This window comes from Scatophagus argus, chromosome 5, assembly GCF_020382885.2.
Source record: "Scatophagus argus isolate fScaArg1 chromosome 5, fScaArg1.pri, whole genome shotgun sequence".
Lineage (NCBI taxonomy): Eukaryota > Metazoa > Chordata > Actinopteri > Scatophagidae > Scatophagus > Scatophagus argus.
This window is the reverse complement of record NC_058497.1, coordinates 5330994-5348455: the sequence shown is the minus strand read 5'-3', so window position 1 is coordinate 5348455 and position 17462 is coordinate 5330994. Positions and strand designations below refer to the sequence as shown.

General features: G+C 40.3%; 1 protein-coding gene across 1 annotated transcript in view; it reads left to right on the top strand.

The window, feature by feature from the left end:
• The window catches only part of LOC124058875 (calsyntenin-2-like), a 209570-nt gene extending 198676 nt beyond the window's left edge, over positions 1 to 10894 (top strand). Inside the window, exons 13-17 of the mRNA XM_046388472.1 lie at positions 3422 to 3592; positions 3806 to 3951; positions 5115 to 5238; positions 8831 to 9015; positions 9217 to 10894. Of these exons, the coding sequence (XP_046244428.1) occupies positions 3422 to 3592; positions 3806 to 3951; positions 5115 to 5238; positions 8831 to 9015; positions 9217 to 9459 (869 nt within the window). The 3' untranslated portion in view covers positions 9460 to 10894. The remainder of the gene's footprint in view (positions 1 to 3421; positions 3593 to 3805; positions 3952 to 5114; positions 5239 to 8830; positions 9016 to 9216) is intronic.
• The last annotated feature ends 6568 nt before the right edge of the window (positions 10895 to 17462 follow it).

Genomic DNA, 17462 nt, shown 5'->3' with positions numbered 1-17462 from the left:
CACAGTTGAATAAATGTACTTGTACTGGTTTGTACATACAGCTATATTGTAACTCCACAGCCACAGTTAAGGACAAGTGTCCCTTCTCACCAGCAGCAATCTAAAGCGCAAGCTAAAGCCATTTGTTCCACGTACCCCTGCTCGCCAATTTGTGAAATTCATGCAAGGCTGTCATACACTCCCCTATCTGTCCCCATGCTGACTGCAGAGCCACTTCTGCTGAGTAAGATCTGTACCTACCACAAGACTGCTTCTCACTGTCGCACCACCTTGACCAGCAGCAAATGAGTATGACATTTAAATCCGGCCAGCTCTAGCCTCGTCCAATGATCTGACCACCGAGGCGGGAACATCCTGGCTCGGCCCGGCTCGACCCGGTTCGGGCCCTGCTGCTTGCAGCCAATTAGGAGCAGATAAGCAGAGCGAAGAGGTTTTAGCCCTCCATTGTGTGTAATGTGCCGAAGGAAGAAGAGCAGAAAGTGGCATTGCTTTCAGGAGTCAGTGGAGCTCTTTCCGCTGGTGAAATCGAGACTGCAGCTGGGGGAAAGAGATTAGCTGGAAGTCAGAGAAAGACACAGAAACGGAAAGAAAGGGAGAATAGACACAAGGAGAGACTGTGTGTGTGGGAGAGGGGGGAACGATGAACTTCTATAATGAGAAGATTTTGTGTTCTCTCAGAGCTTAAAGGATTCAAGATAAATCACATATTTCTTTTGCAGGGCATGGAATAAGTTTCTTTTGGACCCTGCTAATCACCCCTCACCCTTTTCTGCTCTGTCTCTCTCTCTCTCTCTCTGACATTCATTTGTCTTTTTGCTGAGCCTGCTTCACATTTTTCTCTCTATCTCATACCAAGCTATCTTTTCAAGGCTTACTCTGATGCAAACCAAAGCCAGTGTCGTTAATTCTCTCTTTAACTCATCATGTTTAATGCCCAATCCCTTGACCCATTTGCTTTCATGGCCATCTTCTGTTCTCTTTCACCTCTTCTGCTTTGCTTTAGAGTTCTTTTTAAATCATTATTATTATTATTACGCCTTCTTTTCTATACTCCTGTTCATCCAACGCTCAGTGGATGTTCCAGTCTCTCCATCTTTATTTTTTTCTTTTTTTTTGTAATTCTTTCAAGGGAGCCAAGCTTGATTTTTCCTTTTTTCCTTTTTTTGCCATCTCACCCACACTGTAGCTCTAAGAACAGTGTTGGCTGTGCGATCACACAAACTGTTCTTGGGACAGTCCTGTACTGAGGCTCTGCTATTAATGTGGACTAGCATGTGTCAGTTATTACAGTTTTTTTTTTACTTCTCCATTCATATCAATGCAGTGCATATGTGAAAGTGAGCAACTGTGCCAAACCTCAACTGCAACCACAACAGCTGCATAGCAGCTAGGGAGCCAGAAGTTTTTCTCAGGGAAACCATAAAACAATCAGTAAAAAGACTGAAAAAGTTCACTGATGGCTGTAATACTAATATATCTCTCTCTGCAGGTTTACAGGTAACAGCAAGCGTGTTACAACTTTTCACTTTTTTCAGAAGACGTTGCACATTTGAAGTGTAACCCTTGCTGAACTGTAGCCACCGTGGCCACAAAGGGTAATCACAGGATAATGCAGCATAGAATTTCTGTTTGGTGCTTTGAATAAAATTGTCCCAATTGCAAGGAACAACAACAGTGTTTCCATTCTAATGCATTTCCTTTTTTGTCTTGCTCTTTTAATAACATTTCAGTGCTTCCTCTGTGATAATACCACTGAATTGTTTACATACAATGTGCCAAATGTCACTGAACACGAGTAGAGGTGGGGAATAAAATCAGTCAAATAACTCAATAATGTCAGCTACACAGAAAATTGTATCTTAAGTTTGTTAACATTAGCCACTACAAGCTCATCATACCAGAGAAATAAGCCTGTAGCAGCCACCCGTGAATGACTTGAGCAGTGGTTTGCTTTATTGCTTATGAATGCACCTTAAAATTTGTATAAAAGGACGATGCATTAATTCTTTCAGATGTGACATTCTTACTATAAATGCGCAGCAGCAGAAAAAGGCTGATTTTAGTTCCATATCACTCTGCATACATGCTGCATTCCATCCATTTTTTATACCGCTTTTCAACCCAGCTGACTACGGGCGAGAGGCGGAGTTCACCCTGGACTGATCGCCAGTCAATCGCAAGGCCGACACACAAGGACAGACAACCACACACGCATACACTCATACCTAGGGACGATGTAGAGTAGCCAATTAACCTAATTAACTGTGTGAGGAGGCCAGAGTACCCGGAAAAACGCAGGGGAGAACATGCAAACGCCGCACAGAAGGGTCCAGACCGGGATTCAAACCTGGAACCCTGTGAGACAACAGTGCTAACCACTGCACCACCGTGCCGCCCCATACTGCATGCCAGTGGTTTTGTTTTTGTTATTAGTTTTTGTTATGGTTATAGAGATTTTTGGTCACTTGGGGATTCATTTGAGCATTCAGTCTTGTCTGGCCACCAGACCAGTGTGCTGTATTTGCTGCCTTTTTGCAGAAAACAGCAGCCTGCTGTTAAGTAATTTGGTAGCTGCATAACCAAAACAATCAGTTCAGAAATCATCAACCACAAAGTAAAGAGCACCTTTAAAGAAATTCTACAAAAACAATACAGAAGTATCATCTGGAACACAATTCTTTGCTGTTTTGCTTACTTTCCGCCTTTTCTCCACCTCATCTCTGCCTTTCCTCCAGAGACCCCACTCCAGACAGACACACACCACATATCTATTTTCTTCCACTGGGAAGCTGTTAAATGGGCATAGTGAGTTCCCTCCCCAGAGGGCGTACAGTGAGGGAGAGGCTGGCTAGCTGTGAGAAGCGGAGGTAGTGCTCAGCAGGCTGTTGAAGAGCCCATAGCAGCCACCCAACACTGCTGTGATGGAAGCAGTCTGAGGGGACTTGTTACCACAGACGCTCTTGGCTCTGTCTTTGCTTAGAGAGTTGATGAATAATTGGTATAGGAAGTTGGAGCTGATTGTGTTGTCCTGTACTTTTTGAATAATGGTTCTTCAAATTGTTCAGAGTATTCCTCTACACATGATTTGGCTTGGAAACAGAAGGTAGTCCCATTTGACAAGGCTATACATTAACACTGGCCATGTCAATAATAGTCTCTCAAGGTCATATCAGGAATTTTTGATTTGCTTCATTTGTTAACTTTATTGAGAGGCCTAAAATTTTGTTTAAAAGAGTAGTGAAGCACAGCTCATTAGGAGTGAGAACATACTGTAAACCAAAAATAGAAAATGACCCAAAATACAAGTTTAATTGCCAGCAGAATAAAACAAAAATGAGGTAACAGGAAACTCTTTCTTATATTCTCTGGTGCAAGCAGAGTCAAATTACAGCTCTATGTGTGTGTGTGTGTGTGTGTGTAGCACATCGACCCGGTGTACTGGAGGAGATTATTCATAATTTGGACTACTGTGATGTGTTGGTGCTGGGGGAGGAACTGAGGCCAGACCAGGAGTCCCTCCAACTTCAGCGCAGCGCTCTTCTGGGAAAACACCTTGATGCCACCAACTCCACCTCTGGAATGTCCATATATGGTAGGTTACTATGGTAACCACATATAAGACATATGCAGAAATATGCCAGTCGGTTACCATGATAACAACACTTATTCCACCACTGCTACTGTACCAGTAAAACCTCTTCCTTTGGCACATCCAGTGTCTGCTATTTTCTTCTTCCACCTTTGCCCTCATCTTTCTCTACATGTAACTGTCACAATACTCTGCTGTCCTTTCCCCTGTGCATAGGAGTGGATTCTATGTTCAACTATGAGCAGGTGATTCGACAGGTACGTTACTATAACTGGCAGCCCGGGCAGCTAACAGAGAGAAGGTTTCGCCTCACCTGCTCAGAGCTCAATGGACGCTACACCAGCAACGAGTTCAACCTGGAGGTCAGTGTGACTTCACGTCATCAAATAGCTCTAGCTCATCATATGGCAGCCTGCTTATCAAAAGACATCTAAACAATGGCCAGTCCTAAGGTTTCCTTAAGGGGAAAAATGACCCCTCTGCAATTCCACGTTCAATGATGACCTTTTTTTTCATCCCACTCTACCTGTAATTTACTAGATGAGTAACAAACTAATTTTATGTAAAGTTGTGAATGGAGAGGGTGTAGAGCAGGCATGTCAAACTGTTCCACAGGAGGGCCGGTGTGGCTGCAGGTTTTCTTTCCAACCAAGTAGCAGCACACCAGACTTGACTCATTTAATCAACTGATCTCCGTCTTCAGATAGTTGATTGGTCAAACGGTGTGCTCTTGGTTGGTTGGCACAAAAACCTGCAGCCACACCAGCCCTCCTGTGGACCAGTTTGACATGCCTGGTGTAGAGGGTTTAGTCAGCTCAACATATGGGTGGAAATAAACATGGCAGATCCAACTGAGCCACTGTCCTTTAAAATATGCATTTCAACAAGCACTCGTAGGAGGAGTGACAATGTAAGAAAAATGTCCCGAGGGCTGACAAGCAGCTCTAAATTAATAGATAACATGTACGTGTTTAGAACAATTAAAATGTTTTATAAACTCATTAGTATCATTTGAGATAGTCAGCAAGTGCAAGTTGTAACTAGAGTTGAAGTTTCTACTTACAACCAGCTGGATCAAAGTGCCTGAGCTGACTCAGCTCAGATGTCTGGCAACACTTTCACTTTGAGAGCAAATTTTAAAATGAACTGCTGTAGGCATTCCAGTAACATCACTTTCACCCTAAATGGCAAAACATCTTTTTGGAAATAGTAACTGAAGTATGACTAATGAAAAATCTCCAACTTAACTTAAAACACAATTCAGAAACAATTCAAATGCAAACAAAAACTATGTGATGAACACTTTATGATTGATTCATTAGCCAACATGTAAATGTGAATCTTTATATTAAGAAAGGTGAAATTGTGGCATCAGTCCAAAAAATCCCAGTGACACTGCCTGATTCAACACTGGAACACTGAACACCTCACCTAAAGAGACCCTGAAATGCTTCACAGTGAATCAGGCTTCTCTGACAGGCAGATCTGTAAAAATCTTCACCTCTATTTCATCTGTTCCAACCAGGTGAGCATACTGCACTCTTCAGAACCTGGGGAACATGTCAATCACATGGTAGCCCCACCTCAGTACATGCAAGTGGTCCACCATCCATCCATGATTCATGACCTGTACCCCAGTCACAGCTCAGGTAAGAAAAGACACGCTGACTGAGTGTGTTCAGCGTCTCTTCAGCGTTTGATGTGAAAGATTCTTCTGTCCCATTTCCAGCCACATTAATAATGTCTCATTAAAAGTCTGATACAATCATTACCAAGAGATTTATCACAGAGCTTTGACCAAATAATCTGAACAAAAAAAGGTTCAGTCTCAAACTCATCACAGGAGGAGAGGCCAGTTCTATTGGAGCACATTGAAACTGCTCATATGGTACAAAAAGTAGCCCAAACTATCACAACCCACCCAAAACTATTTTTACTTGCCCAATGAAATGAAAAGTAGTCAAAATGTAGTTTTCTTACTTTCTTTTTACTCTCGTCTTTTTACTCCCATCCTTTCTTTTCCTGCACCGAATTGTTCAGAAAGTGCCATTTTACATTCTCAACATGAGCTCCTACCTCTGTCAGCAAAGCTGCTACCTGCAGCTACTAGCGGCTCAAAGATGACAGGTGGGGCGATGTGTCACTGAAGTGATATTTTGTTCCTTCTCTGGATTGAATTGTATTGTTTTTCCCCCATCCAGACTGGAGTCTGCCTGTGGCTTATGTACTTTTTCCTTTGCTCTCCTCAATGCTGCAGTCTTTACTATAGCCTCAACTTGTTCAGCTATTGCAATTATAAACGTGAAAAAACAACTGATTGGCAAAACACTGATGAGCAGTTGGAAACCTTAACAGACCAGCGAACAGTTTTCATGTGAACTTATCATCCTGGAGTAAACATGGCTTGATTCCAAGGGAAGGCTTGGGTTTTGCTTTCTAGTTTGTTTATCGCTCTGTTCATCAGACTGCTGTCACACAGAGGTCCTCAGTGACAGAAAGCAGAGTGTAAACGCTCTCCCTTTCAAATGATGTAGCAGGCTTGTCCCCGTCCCTTGGTGCATATGAGTCATCTGAAGAAACAGAACACGGTGAGGAGGAGAGAGACATTGGTCTTAATCTACCACACCAGATTTAATTATTCAACACACTCTAATGGATTCTACTTAGAGTCCTGGAGAGTTCAGTGGCCAATGCTGTTAACAGCCTGGAGAGTTGGGATGTGTGTGTGTGTGTGTGTGTGTGTGTGTGTGTGTGTGTGTGTGTTAAAAGGAGGTCAGAGGAGCAGAGAGGATGGTTGTTAGTATGAAATACGTGTGGCAAAACATACAAATAAAACAGAAATTTGTGTTTTTAGCACATGTGGATGTTTCACATATCACCACATACGTAGAGTACAAAGTGAGAAATGTCAGTTTGTGCGTGTGTGTGTGTGTTACTCTGAGGGGCTGCACGAAGCTTCGCTGCAAGTAAGATCACAGGCCGTAGATTTAGTGTGAAAATCTAGGGAACTAGACTGAATCAAATGATCATCTGAAGAGTCCCTTGTGAGTCTCACTCTAGTTAAACACACGCATGTGCATGCACACGCACACACGCTCAGACAGACGCACACACTCCGGCAGGGACTAGTGTTGAGAGGGCCGGCACAGAGAAGTCATGTTATCTCGGTAGACTGGAGATCAGAGCAGAAGAAATAAACATTTTAGATCAAGAGAAATCCCTCAACGTGTGTTGTGGTTATGCTAGTAAACAGGGCTTATGATACATCTTCGCAGGCGTGTAGTGCACTGAGACCTAAATTAAATGTGTTTAAGTTTTAAACATGAAGCAACTTATTGTTCTTTCTGCTGTACACTGACAGCCGTGACAGTTAGACTGAGCCAAGTTTATAAAGTTTAAGATTTCTTTTTTCATTTCTACACTTATTGAAACACAGAGCAAGGATCAGGCGCAGACATCATAAGTAGTGAGACTTAAGTTGCTTTCTAACCGAGGTGGTTGAGATTAAGCCAGCAGACTTCAGGCTGGCTCAGGGCACACTCGAATGGCACAAAATAACTGAATGATATCCATATATTAAGGAGTCCAACTGATACTGGATATTTGGAGCTGATGACGAACGTAAATAAGTTCTAATACCTTTATATCATATGAGTTGTCTTATTTGCAATCTATTATATTGTTGGTCAGAATCTTCTAGACTTTCCTAATTTAATTGGACTAGATGAGAGTCATGTGGGGGTTCGTGACGCTCAAAAAAGCCCACAAATTATTTTACAGCAGCTCCTATTATAATGAGTCTGCCATTCAGTGTTTTGGGTCAGTGTATGTGTAACTGTGATCCTGTAATTGAGCATGGCCACTATGCCAAAATCATCTCATAACACAGAATTGTTCCTGGAGGCTTGGTCCGAGTTGACTAGGCTAACATGCTGATGTTTAGGTAAAATGTTTACCATGTCAATCATCTTAGTTTTTGAGTTTGCGCACTAGGATTTACTATGTATAGCTGAGGCTGATAGGAAGGTCATTAGTTTTTTAGGTCTTAAACCTGGACTTAAACCAAAGTATTGAGCAAACAAAATTTTAAATGGTGAAAAGAATGCATTTGTACACACATATTCACTCACACTGACACAAAGCATTTGAGCATTTGGTACAGTTTGGTGTGCAGCATTTGTCCAAAGACTCTTGGATATGTAGACAGGAGGGATATTTCAGCACAAAAGGATGGACAGACAGGCTGACATTGCTATCCTTAGAGCTATGCTGCTAGTATGGCTGGATACAAAGTTATTGATTAGTGCAGATATGAAAACACTGTGAAAGCGGGCCAGTGTTGTCAAAAAATGGCATTATAAGAAAATCAATAGACTGTCACAATAATTAAAGATCACAATCATCAACAGTGGGCACGTCTTATTTAAAGGTTAAAAAGGTCTTTCCCGCACTATAACAAGGGAGAGAGAGGGAAAAAAATCAATAGGCTATCACAAAAGGCATTCAATATCCAAGGGACCACATAACCATAAAAACAGTTAAAGTGGCCTCAGTCACAAGAACATGAGTAAAAAATAAAAGACTCATCTAGAGTCTGACTTAGGCTTGGAAAGCCTGGGTTGTAACTAGAAGCAGGGGTGTAGGACTGGGAGGTACAGGGGCTATACAGGGTTTGCATGTGAGGAGAGACCACAAGCATACTAAAATGCACTAAAATGGATATGGAGGCCATAGGGCCCTATGCACAAGGTCCACAATTTTGTGTTATGCCCTTGACTGGCTTTGTGGTGTCCAAAAGACCTGGGCGGAGACGTCTAAGATTGAAAGATGCTGTGGAGTTGCATTATGGTTTATGCAGGGGTTTTTTTTTGGCTTGCTCTGTTTCAGGGACTAATTCAAGACACGTAACCCTCAGTTCATTTTGAGTCGGGCCGTTCTTATCTTTCTCTTGGAATCTCCAAACTTCATGGTTTAAGTACAATGCTGAATTAACTGAGTACCTCTAAGTGTTTGAAAAGTTTAAATCTATAAACAAATGTTCTGACAAAATAATTCTGGGATTCTTTTTCTGACTAAAACGCTTGTAAAAATTGATTTAAAATACACACATTTATTTTAGCACCTATGGAGCAACTTTCCAAGTCAATTTTTGGCACGACTGGAGTATTTTAAAGTGCTTCCTTATCCAAAGATCAACCCATTCCATTTCTCTCACCTCTCTCTCTTCTCTCATGTTCTCAGCTGTGCCGAGTGCTGCTACTGTGGTAATTGTGATGTGCATCGCAGCATTGGTGGTGGTTGTGGTGCTGGGCATCTACCGCATTCACCTGACCCACCAGCAGGAGGTCAAGCTGGCAGAGACAGCTAAAGAGACAGACGTGACTTGGGATGACTCGGCTCTGACGATCACGGTCAACCCAATGGAGGTAGGAGGGTGGAAGGATGCTGTCAGGGAGGGGAATGTTGGAAGGGGAATTAAGAGATAAATAAAAAAGACGAGGTATTCTGTCTGTGTCTGGAGTATCTTGGAGAAAAGGGAAGATATCTCCTTTAATTCACATCAGGGATTAAAGGAGAAATTATTATGATTTCTTTTAACTTCAGTAAATAAATATATCTTGTCACAGAACCTGCAGGAGCCCCAGGCTGCAGAGGAGGAGGCCAGTGAGGAAGAGGAAGAGGAAGAAGAGGAAGAGGAAGAAGAAGAAGAAGAAGAAGAAGAGGATGACGAGGAAGAGGAGGAGGAGGACGACGACATCACCAGCGCTGAGTCAGACGACAGCGAGGAGGAAGTGGACATCCAGCTACCCAGGATGCAACGCCAGAGCAAGAAGGGCCAAAACTGGGACAAAACAACAATATCTTATTGAAACGCACATTCACAGCAACTCTCTCTCTCTCACACACACACACACACACACACAAACACACACACAATATACACATTCTGCAACACATCAATACTAAAACCTCAAATCAGATGGTTGAAATGAGACTTTATGTGATGTTGATGCTCTAAAATGAGGTAATATCTCCCCCTACTGGAAGACCACATTGAAACACACACACAAACCTGCAGTGCAATGATAAGCCTTGTCAGAAAACATTCTGTTTTATACAGCTGAGAAGAAATAATATGACACCGAAATGACTATCATACTTCTTTAAAGGACAGCTTGAAAAATTTAGGTCATCCCCTGAAAGCTGTTTTTCCTTGAATGATCTATCTCCATCACAGTCTACACCACAGCTACAATATTTAGTGAAATGAAGTTGTTTGAATCCCATTCTTGTCAGTTACCATATCTTCAGTTTGATGTGTCAAATTCCACAGTGAGATCCCTGATGTCCCATGAAAATGCAAAACAGACTTTATTTAAGAAAACTGAGTTGCAAAAGTAAAGAATCTGACTATTTTTGGTTTGTATACTTCATGTTATTTATCAGTCTTTATTCTAGCCTATGTGGCAAAGCCAGGTGATTTTACAGAAATAGCATATTTTCAATGGTACTCAAAAACAACAAAAAAAAAAGATGATCTGTGTGTCTCCTTGTAAACTTTTATACGCTCCTTTCTTGTAAATAGTGAGTATAGTAAGTGACACCCCATCCCCACCAACCCCACCCCCTAATACCACTTTCTCCACCCAGAATCCCCCTCATCTCCACTCATCTCTGTACACAGCACACTTGCCACCTCTTCATGTGTATGTACGTATCCTGAACACTTAGCCTGCAGGAGCCTTTACTGGACTGACCCTTGGTCCTCTGTGTGTGTTTTTAGCTCAGAGTTCAAATCATTCCAGCTGACATCCAGTTGGGTTTGTTAGGATGGATGTGCCACTGCCTTCATAGTGACTGGAGTAAAAGCTGCACTAGGCAACATATTCCTGTAAAGGAGCACCAGTCTTGTAAAATGTAAAATCACACAGCAGGAACCCAACAGATGCCAATCCTCTCACTAGTCATGTATAGTCCTCAAGACTTGCCCAAATGGAAATTTTAGCCTTGACATTATATTTTAAAGGATGAAAGTCAATAGATTCAAATATCTCATGTTAAACATCAGAGCTAGGCTGACCATTACTGGATTTCAGAAGCCAATCATGAAATCATTATTTGACTTTTTACAAAATCTGATAATTAGATAAGAAACAATATTTTTTAACATAGCATAAAAACACTTTATTTAATAGAGATTCTTTAAATATTGTTTTTAAAGAATTGTGACCAATATATGTAATGAGTCAAATATTTTACCCTTGAAAAACGGACACTGACAAAGAACACTAACAACAAATACAAATACAACAGAAAATTGTAAACAATGACCTTCACTGGAATAATAAGCATAAACAAAACAACAACAAAAAAAAAAATATTAAAGTTGGAAAAATAAGGCTCAAATATGTAATAATACATACAAAAGTTTTTTTGTTTGTTTTTTTGTTGTTTTTACAAGAACTGTAATAAATTACATAATCAAAAATAAAGTATGTGTAGTGTGGGCAAGCATGTATAATGAAAATGAAAGCTGTATTACTCCGTATTTTTCTACTAACAATGGGTCAAATGACTGCACATAAAACAAAAGCTGGCACTCGTAATGATGAACCCAGGCAAGTTTTGTGAAGCTTTGCAGTTCCCCTCAAAACTGCAGAGCATTTTAATGTCTTTCAGCTCACTGTTTCAGTTTAATAAGTTGCAAAGGTTATCAGCCTCTTATCTGCCTCATTATTTCCAGTAGCAGCAGGCGGCTGTTTGCATTGAAAAAAGTCACTGCAAAACTTCCTGCCATGAACTAAATGGCAGACAGACAAAGTTAGCAAGAAGTTGGTGAACACAATGAAGCATTTAGGAGTTGAAGAGTTGAATTTTTTTTTCTCAACTCTAAATGAATGCTAACGTTGCTCTGTGCATGTTAGATGTGTAAATATTCTGCTAACATGTTTACCAGATCAACTTTATACAGTGATGTCAATGTTGTGGTTTCAAATGTTTAGGCTGCACCGTAACCATTCCTTCATGTGTTTGCTTATACTACGAGGCAGATATGTTTGTGATGAGCTAAAACTGGGCTTAAACTGGCTGTCAACAACAGTCCAGCTCCAACATCAGCACTGTGGAACACTTGTTAAAAGCTACACAGCATCTGGCATTTTCATTGTCATACTTTATAATGAAAGTTGTTAACTAATTCTACCAAAATATCACTGACCCAACATTAGCTCTCCCACTTGGCAAAGAAAACTGACCTTTCCTGCTTTTTCATAATAAGAATATGCAGACACTGAAATTGCACTGTACCTGCAAGGAACTTTACAAAATTTCTACCTTAGAATGAAATGCAGCATTTATAAAAGACATGTAGTTCTAGGGGTGATGTTGCATTACATAAATCCCTCTTCAGTAATAGTATTTGGAGCCACCCAAATTTGAGGTTGCCTATTGGAACTTTAAGATTAAAGGGCAGTGTCACATTTGACACAGTAAGAAAACCCAGTCAAAGGTTTCCTCGCCTTGAAGTGAAAGGGCATTAATCTCTGACTGAGGCCATCCTGAATCCAGTCTGTCAGCAATGTTTTACTGCAAAGAATCCACAAACAACAGTAACAACAATGACATGTGATGTGGCTGACAGTACAGTCGGCCACAGATAAATCAGAGTTTGGTTGAAGTCACACACCGGAGAGTTTCCTTCTCTAACCTAGCAAACTTTTGACAGCTGTCCTGTGGGTGTAAATGGGAGAACCTACTGTATGTGTATACTGTAGCTCTAAATGTTCATGTAAAGATCTCATATGTTGTTTAAGAGTTTTCCTCATCTGCTGTGACACCTAGTCTTGTGACGTCATCCCTCTCTTTGCACCCTTTACCCTCTGGAACCTTTGGTGGATTTTGCATCAGCTCGAGCCCTAATGTTGTCCTGACATTTGTTTTAGAAGAGGAGGATGGTGAAATTAACATGGAAACCTTGTAAAATGTGTAAAAGTTTTTCTTTTCTTTTTTTTTTTTTTTAGGTTTTCTTTTTTTCTGGACTCTTTGGTCTGATTTCCTTTGGAATGGTCACTACAGCACTTTCTGTAAATTGGCCAATAAAAATTGTTTTGGAATCGAGCTGTGAGTCTTGCATTTGTTCAATGGTGGATGTGTGTTTTTGTTGTTTTTCCCTACAGCAAATATTGCACTACACGTGTATCTTCAGCCTATTATCAGTTTAATAAAGTTTAGAATCTTACTCCAAATGAGGAAAAACTGCAATCGGTGGGATTTTGTGTTATTATGTAGATTTGTGAAGCTGTAAACTCCTTTAGCTAAAATATTATGTTACAAGTTGTTAAAATCATATTCCACTGTATGTGACCTTGGTTTATAAACTCAGTCTAGGAATAAACTCAAAATTTCAATACTGATGTTCTGTTTTTACACAGTCTAATTACAGCTGTATGATTTAATGTGAAGCTGCAGGCAATCTTACACATTTTCTCTTAAAACATTAATTTAATTGAATTCAATCAACCATCCACTCTCTGAACTACTTATCCTCTCCAGGGAAAGTTTTGGCACTGATCATGACTGGATTACTTTTATTCATTTATAAAAGACTTCAAATAGAAAATACAAGCATGGTAAGGCCAGAAAACATGAGGAAGATGCACATAATTCACAAACAGCATGTCTCTGCCTTTCAATAATGAGATCCTACAGTGATTTTCAATCCTTCTCAGTTGTACACTGTTCTCTACAGTTATTTAATCAAAAAAGAAAAACACACGCACACACCTTCAGCCTGAAAGGGGTTACTCTCACTATTACTGTTACTGTTTACTATCAAGTAAACCCATGGAGCCACAGCAGGGGGTCCAGTCAGGAGAGATGAGGTTCCTTATGCACAGGGAAAAGTGCTTGCTAGACATAAATATGGATATTTCCCTGGAAATCAAGGATAGGGGCTTGCTTTCCTTTGTCGACTGTGCTCAGCATACTTTTATATTTCACCGTATAATAAGAGCAAAGGGAAAGCAGAGAGAGGAGGCAAGTTAAAACATTATTAGACATGTTTTGTGAGAGAGAAAACAAACTGGATTTTGGAGCCTGTGCTAAACTTTTCTGTCTAATCTTAGCAAGACCAAGCCTGTGCTGTTGTTGATGTAGTTCATGTTTTATGGTCCAACTGTCAAATAGAATCCACCGTGCCGTATTTGGTTTGTTGCTGTTCAGTGAGCAGGTTGGAAAGATTTAATGATCTATAGGAGTGTTTGCTCTCCAAGGTGCTGAAGTGCTGCTCAGCACCTTGGAGAGCAACATCCAAAACTGGTCAGACTCATCTATAAGTAATGACACACCACTGTAAATATGTGAGTCTTCTGTCTCTTTATTAGCCCGGTAGCAGCTGAGATGGTACTGGTCCATCTGTATGAAAGTTAAGGCTTATTTTTGAGGTTAAGTCAGGTCTGGGTTCAGTTGAGGGTTAGGATGTGGCATTTAGCTGCGATGAGGGGTTAGGAACTACTAAATGCATTATGTAAGTGAGGGTCCTCAGAAGTACAAATGTGTGTGTGAACTGTGTCACATTATGGGGTCTCAGTTCACACATAGGAACAAAAAGCTGTAATCTAAAGCATTAGAATGTCACAGCCAATAAAACTGCTTTCTCAGGTGTTTCACCACTATACACAATTTGTTCCATTTTTATCCAGTTCTGAGCTGCTCCTTAATCTCCGTCGTGAGTTGGGAAACAAGTGTACATCACCAGCACTGTCTTAACTTAAGATTTAATTTTAGTACTCGGAATGAGTAGACTTGAGTTTAGTTTGTATTTTTGAAATTAAGTAACATATTATGCATTCTGTATTATGTATATGTATTCTATAGCTAACAAGTAGCCATATCTGAAAATACACCACTTACTGTCTCTGTATATGAAGTACTCGGTGCACCAAAGATTGCAGGGATTTTAAATTCACGATCAGTTGAATGCCTCCATCTAGTGGACCATACTGCAACACTACATACCGTGATGCCAAAGCAGATGTTAAACTCTGTCAGTGTTTTTCAGGTATAAATGATCTCATTTATGATTTCAGTCTTCATGATTTCAGATTGGTGAGAACCTCGTGTTACAACAGTCCCACAAGCTGTTCTAAAATCAGTGTAAATGATGACCCAAGAAGAATACTGCTTTCATGAACCAGCAGCATCTCACCACCATTTAAAAGAATTAAAATTTTCATAAAACTCTTTATTTTACCAGGTAGAATAAAGAGTAGCCCCAGTAACCTTTACTTTCAACTCTCAAACACAAACAGTCTTTTGATTCTGCCTAAAAAGCCTTCACCCATCAAACTACTGCAGACTGTGCATGACTATAAATGTGTGTAATTATGCACTCATTTAATTGCTTGTTTGTGTGATCCAGACAGTCGTAAGCGAGATGAGAGATGGACTTATGTTGCCTCTATCTTGTCATTGTTGCTGAGATAAGCAGTCAGTGTCAAAGCTGGAAGGTCAGTCCCATAAGCCAACCAGCCTGAAACAAAAATACATTTATATACATTATTCATCTTGTTTCATTGTACTTCGAGGTAATCAAAAAAACATTTAAGCCTTTATTGTTACTGCAAACAACAAAAAGTGATGAAAGTGCAACAAATGCAAATGAATTTGATGGTTTAGACTGTTTGATTTGCATACACACAGGGTAGAAAGCCAAACCTCACTGTTATCTATTTGGTATAAAGTGTGCATGAACTGTGAGCATGGAAGTTACAAACAAAGAAAATGACCCTGAGATGGAAGCATAACTGTTGTGTGTCTTCCCTCAGTTGCTCAATTATTAGTTATGAGAGTAGGAGAGAAGCCGTGGGACAGCAGATGGAGCCACTTCCAGAAAAGTTTCACTCCATCCAGTACGCCCAGTTGAGATTTTTTTTTAACTAATTAACAATATGTTACTTCACTTCAATAGAGGACTCTGCCTGATAATGCAGCAAACATAAAAGTTTATGTTCTGGCAATGAGTTTTAACAAATCGTTAATTGTTTGTTTGTCATGTAGTATGGTTAGCATCCCACAGCAGAAAGAAGTTGGTAAGGGCTAGCTGGAGCTAAGTGCAGCACACAAGTGACTAGAGGGGACAAAGACTGCAGCTGCTTGTTGAATACAGGCTCTTATGTAACAACAATCCTTAATTACTTCTGTCCAGCCTGAACCTGTCCCACTTACCTATACATTCCTCGAACACCTTACTTGAAGTGGAGGAAGCCGGTCAAGACGTCCCACACCTTGGCTACCTCAAAGCAAACACTAAATTTCCAAAAAGCAGACACTGAAGTACCCACAGTAGCTCTGACTGTTCCACACCTATACACCCTCAAGACACTGAGTGTGCATCTATCTATCTATCTATGCACTCATGTACATCCAAGCACAACTTTTTCAACAGCATTAAACATTTACTAGAGGGCTACATACAAAATCCAGACAGCTGTAATAATATGATAGTGCCTCGGCAAAACACCAACAGAGATAAAACAGGTTTCTGCTTGGAGAATTCCACATTTCAAAAGATATTCAGATGTGTATGACGAGATGCCTCTTGTCTGAGGTGTGAACAAAGCCCTTTGGTTTGGCTCTGGTATTAATCTCCCAGTGTTTGGTTTTCATTAAAAATAGCTGTCTTTGTAAAAACTGTTATCAGCTATGTTTGTTTGCTTTCATTTATAAGTTTGGTTGCTGCCCAACAGCAATTGTCCCCTTCATTTTAAAATTTATTCAAAAGAACCATCTGGTGGAGGGGTCACATTTATTCTCCCAAATCACTCCAGCAGTCTTTTCTGCTCCTTTGTCATCAACATCATCAGGGTCAGTAGTCATTGTTACATCATCTGGTCCTCCTCCGAATGGAATGAAGTCAGAAGTTGGAATCAGATCTCCTCTCAACCACCTTCACACCACGTATTCGAGGTGACTGGGCATGTGCATGGGATTGTATAGGGTGTGTATGTGTCAAGAGGAAGTGGATTAGATCAGATGTCATCAGAGTCAACTCCTGATTATAACCTAATTTACTAACTAAACAATTAGCTCTTTAGAAGGGATGCCTCACTTTTTTTTTTTACTCCTGTTTCATATAGATTAGGGAAGGGGCTGTAACTAGCACTTCTAATGGTTCCAGAAAAGACCAAAGGTGGGTGTTATATAGCAACAAAAGCAGTTCACCTGACTGATTACAAGCCAAAGAATCATCTGCTGCAAGGAACCTGAAATTCCAAGTTCATTTCCTGTGATCTGCCTGCTGAGAACACCATCATCAGTTCTTTGTTGTATGAATAAAGAAAGTTCATTAAAGTAAGGTGCCTAATTTGGGGCTTTTTCAAAGTCTTTGAATAACTTGCAGTAAGACTCTGAAATTATTTCAGTTATCCTTGCTGAGTCAGTACAAATGTAGGCATGATTATGGGACCTGTAAGGTTTACTCTCTGACATTATTAATCATGACATATAAATTACATTAGACAAAAAGTATTTCAGTTTAATGTTGCCAAAAGACCATCTTGAAGCCCTTTTCTCCCTTTAAACTCTTTAGTTGTTAAATTTCATAAGGATGAAGCTACTGACATCCCATGTTTTTGTCATTGTGAACAAATGAACTCATGAAAACCACCTCTTAAAACTTCATCTTCTCTGTATAGACTGATCAGCTACAACACTAACAATACTGACAAGCAAAGTGAATAACATTAATCATATGTTTACAATTCAGCGTTCTGCGGGGAAACCTTGGGTTGGATATTCTCTGACACACACCACCCACCTAAACATTGCAGACCAAACACCGACGCAGAGCATTTGTTGGTGACTATTTTCTGCA